Source organism: Leopardus geoffroyi, chromosome A2 (assembly GCF_018350155.1).
Source record: "Leopardus geoffroyi isolate Oge1 chromosome A2, O.geoffroyi_Oge1_pat1.0, whole genome shotgun sequence".
Taxonomy (NCBI): Eukaryota; Metazoa; Chordata; class Mammalia; order Carnivora; family Felidae; genus Leopardus; species Leopardus geoffroyi.
The window spans coordinates 42759772-42772959 of record NC_059331.1 but is presented as its reverse complement, the minus strand read 5'-3'; the positions used below and the strand labels follow the sequence as shown (position 1 = coordinate 42772959).

Below are 13188 nucleotides of genomic sequence, written 5' to 3'. Positions count from 1 at the left end.
GCATTTTGGAGGACACACAAGGTAAAAAAAAAATGACCATTAGGTACTCCATGTGGATTACTGCACTGACCACTATAAACATCCCTAATTTCGGTCCACCAGAAATACAGTGGGCTGCATAAATCAAAGTCAAGATTTCACAAGGTATGGCCATAGCTACAGTTCAAAAAATAAAGGAAAATCTGTGAGTCACTTTCACTTAAACATAATTAAGAATTTCATGGTAGGGTTAAAAAATATTTCCATAAAGTGAGAAGTTGAACACCAGATTTTACTGGCACGCATGCACAGTCCTTCATAATATTTTTAAACCATTTCCATGTACAATTTTAGAAGGACTAGTGGCCCACATGCCAGAAAATGAATTCCCTGAATTTGTGCTGACTTTGACAGAGGAACAGAGATCCCACCTTAAGGATGTTTAAAATGTGAAAAGCAAACCTCTATATAGAAATATCTACTGTAAACAGTTTTTCTTTTGGGGGCTGGGGTAGGAATATACTCAACAATAAAAACTTATTTTGAAAAATATGAAAACATTTCCCTCAATATTTATATGATATTTTATTTTGAGACTGTAGGAAAAAGCAATATAAGAACAAAACCCAAATGCTTTATACAAAGTCTTTAGTTTTGGAACCTCATGTTGTTGGTTGTAGCTGTGGAATGATGCAAAATGTTATCTTACTATATACTTTAGCTGTACAAACATGCCTGTTAATGTTCTTTTTCTCACTTCAAAATAAAACACATCTGTATTTTTAATTGTGTAAATATTAACATAATATGTACAATGCATTCATGAAATAGATGCAAGCATACCATTATATAAACATAGAAAAAAGGTCAAAGCGGTCAATTTAGAAATGAAGATATTAAATAGATATAGCTAGGAGACGCCAGCAGCCCGGAAACCTTGGCCTGTTCTTTCATAAGATAACTTTCTGACCACCACTTCCTTTTCAGCTGAATTTAGTCCAAGAAAAGAACAAAAAACAAAGATGGTTCTAGATGTCATAAGTGATATACCCAAAAAATTCGTGTTGAAACTGAAAAAATTAGAATTCTGTTTAAACATGACTATCTCTGGGCAAACGGTTAGGCGCTCAATAAATACGACTTGATTGTTTACCTAGGACTCCTGCTACAAAAAATTTAAATAATAGATTTAGACTGTATATATTCAATGAACCATTTTAATAAGACATTCATATTCCTCTTTACATTTTAAATAACCGGTTTGCTTCCCATCTTTTTACCTGTCGTGAAGCAAAGTCACTAAGACAGTTCTCAGAGACTGAATACAAATGTGCACACAGAGGAAAAACCACAAGGTAGCAACAACAATGCAAACACAGTGACCAGGAAAACCAGGCAAAAATGGAGTACACTGAATGGATACTTTGGATTCAGTCGAGGTGAATCTAAGTACAGGATTTGTTTTGTGTTCTGAATTTTCAGCACCTGAAAAACAAAACAAAACAAAACAAACAATACAGGCCTGGAGTGCTTGGTAGTTTACTTTTTCAAGGCAGTGCTATTTTCTCGACATGACTGCAAGATGTTCAAATTCTGGATGAAATCTTAAGCCAATACGTTTCTATTCCTATATGAAAGTTCTTGCTCCCTTGAACAGATAAATACGGAAAGTTGATACGAAACCACTGATTTGTACATGTGGTACATTTACGCCCGGAGTGGAAATGTCGCTGTGGAACTGCCATTGCTTTCAACAGATCCTTTCTCCTTAGATCCAGCGTAAGCGCCAATGAAGGATCCGTCTTCACTGAACAGACCGTGATCTCCTTCTCCATACTGGACTAAGCTGTCAGCACTTTCTGTGGCCTGCATATCCCTGTTAAGCGATCGAAGGCTTCCTTTGAGAGGTTTTTCATCACTGTCGCTACAAAATAAAAGACAATTCAGCAAAATCTAAGATATTCACATAAAGCAAAACTCGTGCATATGTGCTAATATGTCTTACAATTTTCAAAACATTCACATCAACATTGCGGACACACAAACCCTAAATGGCCCTTTCTCAAATAAATGTTTAAAAAGTCATAACCTATTTGGGTCATTCTGAGGAACCGAGAAAGCATTTTCTATTATCCACAACACTTCTGCTTCCCTTTAAAAATGGGAGTTTTGAGACAGTCAGACATTCAATCTGTTGACATATATAGACGATAATGTTATTCCCTTTGATTTCCTGAACTTTTCGAACTCCCAGTCATCAAATCTTGATCTCTAGTGCTTACCTTTTATTCTGTATCCTTCCCAAATTTTCTCTTTTAATTGGGTTAATCAATCAAAGTCTGTTTCTGGTAACCAGAGAACTTTCTTTAATACAGTTGATAAATTCAAGTTGGTTGAATTTTTTTTTTTCTTTTACATGGCTGGCACTTTTAGAACATAAACACTTATAGTGTCCTAAATTTATTACTAAAATGTCTATAAATGTCTATAAAATGATACAGTATTCTAAATTTCTGGATCAAGATCTTGTTTAAGTACTAACTACTATCACACTACAATGCTGGATACTAAGTTAAATGATCTTATAAAATTTTAAAAAGGAAGAATTTGGAAAAAACTCTATAATTAGAATATGATTAGCACTTTATAATTTTTGGCAATCAGTGTTGTTCATCAGATAGGTCCATCTCTTGGCTGTCTTAGAGCAGGGCAAGGTGGCGCCTTCCTGACCTTTCTGCGTTATACATTTCCATGTGACTTGCTTTCACCCAAGAAGAGTGAGCAAAGGCGGCATGTGTCACTTCAGAGCCGGTGCTCAGTTTGTTGTGTTCTATTTCCACTGCTGTGGTGATCCTGGATGCTCATCTACCAGGCAGTGCTCCTAAATGATCAAGATGACCAGAGCCAAATGTGTGGGACGCACAACTTGAGAAAGAAAATGAGAATTACCCAGGCTCTCCTGACTCATACAGTAATTGGCTCCAGAATCAGGATGCTTATAGTCACAAAACAAAAACAAAAATGTGGCATGAGCTTAGGGACCGGGCAGCAAGTGGCGCAGAAACTATCACCTAGAAGCCGGAAGGATGACAAGTCATGTCATGAACAAGAACAGCATCCAGTAAAACTGTCTCCTGGGATGGCTTGGAGACTAGATAATTTTCTCGATGAACATGTTTTGGGAGAAGATGATGGAAAACATTAAGAGATTAAGTAGATTTAATTAAAATAGTAATAAATAATTTTGTTAATTATTTGTTAAACTGAACCAGTAAGATCTGTATTTCAAATATATTTTAAACAATTGCCATAGGCTCCTAATGATTCTTGCTTCATGGAATCTGAGTCACAATTTTTAAATTTGTGAAGTTTCAAGTTTCCCTCTCTCTCTCTCCCTCCTTCCCTCCATCTCTCTCTACTTTTCCCTCTCCCCTCTTTCCTTCCTTCTTCTCCCTTTAATGATCCTTATTCTGTAAAGAACTTGAAGTGAGTAATCAAGAAATGTAAAAATATAAAAAGAGCTTTTGATAAGTGGACAAAAGAAAAATTAGCATAAAGCCTATAAGGAGGTTCAGATGCACATGGTTAACCCAGGACAGCTAATCACATTGCTCCATTTCACTGAAATGGATCCAGGGATGGGCCAGTTAGAGTCAATCAAGTCTCTTTTCTGATGTGAATTCTGGCCTCCTGTGTGATAAAGGCCACATAAGCCTGGGTGTTGCAACTCTCTTGGCTGCAGTACACAAAGGACCTGATGGAAAACAATGCCATCTCAAATACAAATGGCTAAGAAATGGGGAGGGTGGTGGAAAGAGCAAGATGGTGACCAAAAACAGTAGAATGAGAAGTTTAACACAATCTCAAGAACTCCCTCCCTCATTCGGATATCCTGCAATTCCTCCCAGGTCTGGCACCTGGGAGGAATTTTTATTTTTTTATTTTTTTAAGAGAGAGAGAAAGAGAGCAAGAGAAGGAGAGAGGGACAGAGGGAAAGAGAATCTTAAGCAGACTCCATGTTCAGCATGGAGTCAGATGCGGGGTTCCACCCCACAACCTTGGGATCGCGACCTGAGCTGAATCAGATGCTGAACCCAACCGAACCACATAGGCACCCCATACACGTTTTTGTCTTAAGTTTGGCCATGCTCTACCCAGTTGTTAATAGTAACACAACCCATTTCATCTATAAAACCTATCTTATCTCTTTTGGATGATCCTTTATCAGCATCCCTCCAGGGCTGACAGAGCTGCTCTTTTCTCTGTGCTCTCTTATTCTCTTTACTTAATTACAGTGATTTGCATAGGTAAGTTTTTCCTCTGCAGACTGGGTTCACCTAGAGGACAGGATGTGTAACTTACTCACCTTTGTAAGTAGATAAAGGTATACAGAATACATGTTTATGGACATAAACCGAATACAACCTGGGTTCGTAATGGCCATGCTAGAGACTTCAAGATGTTTTAGAAACTCCAAATAGATAATCACTCTAAATGAAAATGGTATCCTTTGCATTGCACACAGAGCTTTAAGAAAAGTCTTCTAACACTCACATCTACCTAGATTGCAGTTACACCCACCTGTGCACCCAGAAGGTTGGTTACTATCACTCAAGTAGATCCTATTTTTACAAACCATTGCTTTTTTTAAAGTGTTCATTTATGTCGAGAGACACAACGTATGTGTGCAGAGAAGTCACAGAGAGAGAGAACCCCAACCAGACTCCACACTGTCAGCACAGAGCCTAACACAGGGCTTGATCTCATGAACTGTGAGATTATGATTTGAGTGGAAATCAAGAAATGGACACTTAACCGACTGAGCCACCCAGGTGCTCCTACAAACTATTCTTTAGAAAGGCACTACAAGATAGTAGTATAAACTTTATTTTAACAAGAAATACTTGTTTGTTTTTGTATGTTTAAGCTTATAACCTCATGAGTGCATGTTTTAATACATTTTGAGAAAGGACACTGTTTACCTGTATTCGCCAAACGTTTCATCTTTTACTGACTGAACTTCTGGATCTGGATGCAGATCTTCCTTTTCTTTCACTAAAACACAAATAGAGGGGGAAGTAATACAAATAGTTTTTTTTTCAACGTTTATTTATTTTTGGGACAGAGAGAGACAGAGCATGAACGGGGGAGGGGCAGAGAGAGAGGGAGACACAGAATCCGAAACAGGCTCCAGGCTCTGAGCCATCAGCCCAGAGCCCGACGCGGGGCTCGAACTCACGGACCGTGAGATCGTGACCTGGCTGAAGTTGGACGCTTAACCGAATGCGCCACCCACGCGCCCCTCTACAAATAATTTTTAAAGACATATTAATAATGTAGTTAAAGATAGATCATCAGTAAGAAGCACTGCTCCAGTTCTTAGATACTAGCGAGTCAAGGTTTTTTTTTTTTTGGTTTTTTGTTTGTTTGTTTGTTTTTTGTGGTTGTATCTACAACCCATCAGTTACCTCTTTGTTTAAGCAAAAAAGGAAAAGGAGTTCCTGGATTCTCCTGATTTGTCATCAGAATTACAGCCTGTTGCAGACCATCGTGTGGCTATTCAGTATTATGTGGGCAATGAGTCTTACTGGAACAGTAAAACTTAGTTACGGTTTCTTAGGGAAGACCAAATTACTAGATCTACATCGTACTAACCAAAACTTTTTGAAGACGCCATGGGATCATACCAGATCTATGTCACTAAAGTGAGTCAAGAGTCAACCTTTGACTGTCCTCTTCTCACTCATATTCATAATTGCCTCAAATAATCAGAATATTCAGGTCTATCTACGGTGACATTTTAAATTTGATTTATTCTAAGTAGTGGGACACAGGACAACTAGGAAAACTCAAACAAAAATCCTTCATGGCATCTTGTACTTCTACTTGCAGAGACCTAAAAGATTATTTTACCCATCCTACAATGTGAAATGCTGACTTTTTTTTTTTTCTTTTCCATCATTCTTTAAAATTTGGATAGGGCCACACTTCACAAGAGACTATTTGTTGGGGATACTCAGAAGAGGATGTTCTATCTCTTTAAAATTTCCAATTAACTAACTCAGACATTCATTAATTATTGAAAATCTACTTCATAATAATTCAGGGTTCACAGGAAAAAAAATGAGATGGATAATTACATAAATTCCCACACATACATTTTTAAAAAAAATTTTTTTTAACATTTATTCATTTTTTTGAAAGGCAGAGAGAGACAGAGTGCAAATGGGGGAGGGGCAGAGAGAGAGGGAGACAGAGAAACAGAAGCAGGCTCCAGGCTCCAAGCTATCAGCACAGAGCCCGAGGCAGGGCTCAAACTCACGGACCGTGAGATCATGACCTGAGCTGAAGTCGGCCATTTAACCGACTTAGCCACCCAGGCACCCCTCCAAGCATACATCTTGTAAAAATTTAGAAATTATGCTTTTGTTTGTTTGAATGTTAAATATACATATCGGTTCCCAATAAATATTTGCTAGATGAATCATAAGCCAATAAAAGAACTTCTCACTAATCTGAACATCATCAAACTAATAGGAGGAAGATCTAAATCTTTCCCGTTATGTAAAAGCATCTTGAATGCTAATAAGAGCAACAACACAATATGGATATCTGAAAAAGATCAAATAAATTTGAAAGTTGAATTAAAGCCAACCATTATTTAATTATGATGGTTTTTATTTATGTTTTATGTACATTAATGCAGGAGCCAGTGTATTCAATATATGTCATGGTCATAAGAAAAGCATTCCCAGCCATGGTTAACTCTAACAAAGCTGGCTGACGGAGTCACAACTGTTAGAATATGCTAGTGCATGCATTCTCTGCACCATAAATATGTGGCAAGGCTTGCTATAAATGGGTCCCTTCCTCTTAAGACAAACTGTATGTGTATGGCGTAGTGATTAGTGCTCTCAACATCTCTGATACTTTACAGACAGAAAGTAGAAGCTTGGAAATATGATAAGCTTCCTTAGAAATTATCTAAATACTAGAAAGTAGAAAACAAGTAACCATCTGAAAATAATATTCTGGACCATATATCCTTTGGTTAGTTAATTTAGGATATTTTTTCCTTTCAGTACACTACATATCTAATGTGCTAACATAAATTTGAGTTAAATGTGTAACTTAAAAAACAAAAGATGTGTCAGAAGAATGCCTCCTAGAAAATACTATTTAATAACTTCATAGGATATTAAGAAACAGCTTTACCTGAATACTTTCCACCTCTGTTCCTCTTCACAAAGCAAACAGTTAACAGGATTAGTGTGAGAAGAGCAATCGCACACATCAATCCAATAAACCAGCCTTGAGTGGAGATGTCATCATATAAACCAGCATATTCTGTTGTACAAAGAGAAATCACACATTGAACACTAGAAACAGGCTTTGGGATTATGCCCCTTGTGGGAATATGAAACATATTTTTTAAACATACAAAATAGCATCCGTTTTATTTTTCCTTTCATTGACCCTTGAGGCAATGTGATTTAAAGGACATTTCACTGGAAGAATACTGATAAATCATTGCAGTCTTTATTTAGAAAGAGCCCTCTCAAGCTACATTTGATTCAGAGGATGAAAACCAAAAAGGGATAGTGGAGGCAGATCAAGTGAAATACACAGCAGCACAAGCAAGCAAAAGCATAAGCTGGCTTGGTTATATGCAGATTGCCAGGGAGTTTCTGTGGGGCTTATGTTGTTTTGTTTTTCTTTTTAGTTTTTGTTATCAACATGTGTTAATTGGCAGGAGGTATTTTTAGTCAACTAGTCTGGTAAAAATGATAAGGAATATGTTGGAACTTTGTGGAACATTCTTCATTTTGATAATTTAAAAATGGTATGCTAAAACAAATGGAAACTATTACCTTTATAGCTAATGTACTCCACATTTTTATCTTTGATACAGGAAGTAGGTAAAATTTAAAAATCTACAAAACATAGATTTATTGTCTAAAATTGCCCCAAATACAATCTCATGTCTCACCTCTCCCTCTGGTCTCAATTACATCTTCAAAAATGCTATTGTTATCAACCCAATTCTTAGTCAAGAGGCGAACTATATGTTCAGCTCCAGGCTCAAATACCTCTACCGGGTGAGTCTTTTGAGTAAGATTTACTCCTTCTGATATCTTCCCGATACTTTTACCTAAGAAATGCACAGAGTTAAATCATGTAAATTGTAATTGTTGAAAAACAGGACATGAAAAGTAAAAAAAAAAAAAAAAAAGTTAAAAAAATCCGGTATTTGAGAGGAGGGCCATTTATAGCACTTATTTTTCAGAGAGTTTTTGAATTATCAGGAGATCAAGAACATCAACATTTCAAGCTTTTCTTTCTTAAGACACTGAAATTGAGTAAATGCAATGAACTTATTTCATGTCCTTTAAAGATGATGTACTTGTTGATGAAATGGCACTATATGAATGGTTCAAAACCAAACACAGATTTCAAAAAATTATACAATGTCACTTTGTGCATCATGAACTTTCTCAGACCTAGCAGGAAACTGAACATGGCCATTTTGGCTTGGTTTTGAAAACAAATGGCATTATATAATTGTGTGTGTGTGTGTACACACACACACACACACACATATATATATTTGCTTTGTTCTTCTCCATCCGTACTGATGGAATAGCATCATAACATGGTCATATATTATATACTTGAAATTTGCAGACACATAAGCAGTTTTATAGGTACATAAAGTACAAGTTTATAGGTATATTTAAATGAAATGCACTGGGATTTTTAAAATATTGTAAGACATTAATACCTAAAAAAAAGAAACATGAGTAGGGCAATATATTAATTGTAGAATCCTACAGAAGTTAAAAATATGAGTCAAGTGTAATTAAAAGTACTTTAATTAAAAACTTGATTTCTGAAGTTGCAACAAAATATGCAAAATATCTTTATATTTGATCCACAGTTTTGCTAAGAATCAACTCAACATAATAAATGCAAACCAGAAAGTGTTAATAATTTACACTGGAGATAAAATACTGTAATCCATGTTGAGAATATTAAAAGTTATGAAACCCTGTTTCAAATGGGTATATGTCACACATTAAAATTTGGTTATAACTTTTAACCATTGAATACACATTGATGATATAGTTACTGGTAACAAAAGGGCTTCATTAAAAAATGTCACCATGGGAGAAGTAAGGCTAATTATATTAGTTGAGCAAAGCCTTTAAGATTGAGCACCACTGAAATAGAACACAATTAATCTTGACTTTGAAAAACAGAAATATTAGTATAATATTAAGTAGTGCAAGCTTTTGAAAATAGAGCAAAGCAAGTGTTTTGTTCAAACCAATAAGGACACAAATATTTCTGAATAGCTCCATCATCTTTCCCCTCTTAGACTATGGAATGTGAGCCACCTGAAAATCAGAGTGACAACCAGAAAATAATCAGAAAAAAAAATGCTTGTGTATCAAATCCCATTCTCTGAACAAATGCCAGATGACCTTAAAATGTGCTATCTAGGCAGAGCAAGAAGAAAGATACAGAGAAATAGATTCTAATTTGCACAAAAGTTATTTTTAGAGTGTTGTGATATCAAGCTTTATCTCTTCAGTGGAAATATATATGTATGTTTCCTTTTTCAGAGATCAGGCTGAAATCCAGTGGCAAAAAGAGATTATAGTTTCTTTCCTGTAAATATGGCAAGATATGCCTATAGAAGAGAAATCAGTGTCAACTGGGGAAGGGGCAGTAGCTGAAAATGCAGAATCCTGAAAAAGAACACAAACATACTAGTAAGGAACATTTTCAAATTACTGAGACATAGGGCAGTGAAGAAATATGTTGTAAGATACTCAAGCACATTAGCTACATCTTTAATTTGCAAAGAAGATGCCACATCATTTATAAAATCATACCAAGAGCATTTTCCATTAGCTAAAAACATTTTCAACCATGAAAGTGACCAAACCCAAATTCTCTAAATAATTCCATATATGCATATGGTGACTATAACTCTTCTAAGAGGATTTTGTGAATTTTTTCTTACCTGCTGCAAATTAGCAATGATGGGGTTAGCATTTCTCCTGCATATTATGGTCTTGATTCTAACAAAATAGCAACCCTCTCCATGCCTCAAACTCTGTTTTGAAAAATATGGAAGTTGCACATTTAGATTACTACTATTCTGACTTCTTTTCCTTGTATGGAACACTTGATGCCAGTTTGACCTCTTGAGAAATGAGATCCTTTTTGTTACTAAAAAGTTTTCAACTACCATTTAAAAAAAATTTTTAATGTTTATTTATTTTTGAGACAGACAGAGACAGAGCATGAGCAGGTCAGGGGCAGAGAGAGAGGGAGACAAAGAATCTGAAGCAGGCTCCAGGCTAAGCTGTCAGCACAGAGCCCAACACGGGCTCTAACCTGTCAACTACGAGATCCTGACCTGAGCCAAAGTCAGAGGCTCAACTGACTGAGACACCCAGGCGCCCCTCAATTATCATTTTTAAATCTCTCTTTTGAGTTCTTCATTCAACAAGGTGTCTCATTTGTTCATGGGAATAATTTGTGGGTTTCTTGGGAGAAACTATTTGAATACATACACTTTTCCCATAAAAGGGAGCTTTGAGTATTTAGGGTATCCGAGGAAAACATAAACCCTTCACTGTGTAAATACAGTAGAAACAATAAGGAGAAACAGATAATAAAGATCAGAGCATAACCATTCATACATAGTGATTTTACAGTGATTCATATACACTTGGATATATTTTAAAATAATATACATACTTTATAAGTTACAATTTAGTCTTTCCCATTGCTATTGCCTTTTTCTATTGATTCTACCTTTCTTTTCTGATCTAAAATTTGGAAAAGCATCCAGAGCAATGGCTAACATACAGTAGAAAATAAACAAATGATTATATTTCCCTTCCTGCCATCTCCTTTTCCTTCTTGTCTTCCTCAAATATCCTTCTAGGTCTGATCAACTTGAATCCTATGCAAAGCCCTCTTTTTTAACTTATATCTGTGCAGCAGTTCCTCTGTTTCATTTCCATTTTTTGGCCCTAACTTCTTAATTTCTCTCCTTTTAAGCTTAGCAAAAACAGTGCTAAAATTATAATTGCTGAAACAATTTGGGAAGGAAAATGGGTCTGAGTTGGAAAAAACAAAACAAAACAAACCAGAAAAGTACAACTGAATTCGCAGACTTACACAAATGAAACCAGAGATTGATGGGTCATTTCCAAGCCAGTATTTGACATCAACCAGTAAACAGTTAAATTAAATTGATACATGAATCAATATATATACGTGTGTGTGTGTGTGTGTGCGTGTGTGTGTGTGAGCGCACGTGTATGTATGTATGTGTATGTATATATATATATATATATATATATATATATATATATATATATGTCAAGACATGGAAGTTAAATGTATTAGATCATTGTTACAAAATGTCTACCAGGACAAGAGGCAAAATTTTTTCGTTATGAAAAATTTCCGAAAGAAAAATATCCCTCTACTAACCTTATGAATAACCTCATGGACTTACATACTCCTATTTTAATTAAGTAAAATTATAGTCCCTGACCTTATATACACTGAGGCTATAGTTTCATGCTGTTGTGTAGAAATCCATAACTTGAGTCAGTGTGAACTTTACACACAAGAGAAATAAATTTTGTATCTGTATCAGTGGAAAACAAAAGGTCAAACAGATTGAGACCACCATCATTTCTAATTCACAAGGGACAGCATGGTATGTTCCCTTCAGAGCAATTTAAAAAACAGCATGCAGGAACCTCTTGCACTTACTCCCTTCTCCTAATGTGGAGCCTTCCTCTGTGATTGGTTTTCCACAGCCCTTTGAAGTGCAAGCCCTCAAGTAGAATTTGTACTTGGTAGTCGAATTGAGGTTTGAGAGACGCCAGCTGGGCTTTGATGGAATGGTAATGTTGATATCATTTAGTTCTCCAAGTTCATAGGTGTCATTTACTAAAGAAATAAACATGAACAGCAATGCCTTAGATTTCATACTCTTAACATTTCAACTTGTGTTGTCCCTTATTTTTGATTCTGTATACACTTGTGGTATGCAAGGCACTACCTTAATGATTAATGGCCAGCAACTTACTCAATTCTATGATGTGGACATAATTATTACTACAATAGCATACATGGGAAAATTGAGGTCTAGCAAGAATAAACACCTTGCCTCAATCCAGAGCTAGTAACTGGCAAACCAAGATTTGAATCCAAACCACAGTCTTTCCACTCCAGAGCCCATGTTCTTGATCACTCTGCCACACTGGAGCGAATCACTCCACTGTCATTATACCTATTAAAAATGATGGACTTTCCTCCCATATTATATATTCATTGAATCTTTCACGTAAGCGCTTTTAATCTTTTAGCAGAATAATTTGGACAATGTTTTGTCCAAATTCATTTTTTTAATTGAAAAAAAATTTTTCTAATGTTTATTTATTTTTGAGAGAGAGAGAAACACAGAGTATGACCGGGGCAAGGGTAGAGAAAGAGGGAGATACAGAATCTGAAGCAGGCTCTGAGCTCTGTGCTGACAGCTCAGAGCCCGACATGGGGCTTGAACCCACCATCTGTGAGATCATGACCTGAGCCGAAGTCAGATGCTCAGCTGACTAAGCCACCCAGGTGCCCCAATGATTTGTTGTCTCCCATGGCTTCTGGTTTAATATGAGACACCAAATAAGTCCTCATTATATGCAGAATCAATAAAGTGATTAATAAATTATATATTATAAGATACCTACTATATACTAAGAACTATGCCAAGTGCTAATCAGAAAAAGATGAATTATTAGACAGCATCTTTCAAACAATTTGGACCAGCAAGACCATGGGATTTATGTAAGAGAACAAAGAATTTTAAGATTACCATAAAAATAGTCCAAGAAACGAAACATATCCCAAAATTGTGCAGCCAGTAGTAGCAAGGGAAGGGCTAGAATAAATCCTTTTGATGCTAGTCCAACATATCACATAGGTTAAAAAAATATACATATATATACATGCACACACACACACACAAACACACACACTCGACATAAAAATGCCTTTCTTGGTTTATATAGTGCAATTAGATCAATGAACAAGAAAAACAAAGATCCACATGTTGGAAATTAGAAAAAAAAATCACTCTTTACAGATTTGAGAGCATTCCTATAAAATACCACAAAG

The 13188-nt window shown here is 35.9% G+C and overlaps 1 protein-coding gene across 10 annotated transcripts in view; it reads right to left on the bottom strand.

The window, feature by feature from the left end:
* Positions 1 to 545: 545 nt before the first annotated feature.
* CHL1 (cell adhesion molecule L1 like) overlaps positions 546 to 13188 on the bottom strand; it is a 202127-nt gene continuing 189484 nt past the window's right edge. For 9 of the 10 annotated variants that reach the window (XM_045493574.1, XM_045493578.1, XM_045493577.1 and 6 more), the window contains 5 exons: positions 11785 to 11964; positions 7970 to 8131; positions 7195 to 7326; positions 4962 to 5034; positions 546 to 1903 (listed from right to left, as the gene is read on the bottom strand). In XM_045493574.1, coding sequence (XP_045349530.1) covers positions 1687 to 1903; positions 4962 to 5034; positions 7195 to 7326; positions 7970 to 8131; positions 11785 to 11964 — 764 coding nt within the window. In that variant the 3' untranslated portion in view covers positions 546 to 1686. The remainder of the gene's footprint in view (positions 1904 to 4961; positions 5035 to 7194; positions 7327 to 7969; positions 8132 to 11784; positions 11965 to 13188) is intronic. The other variant, XM_045493581.1, reaches the window with a different exon arrangement.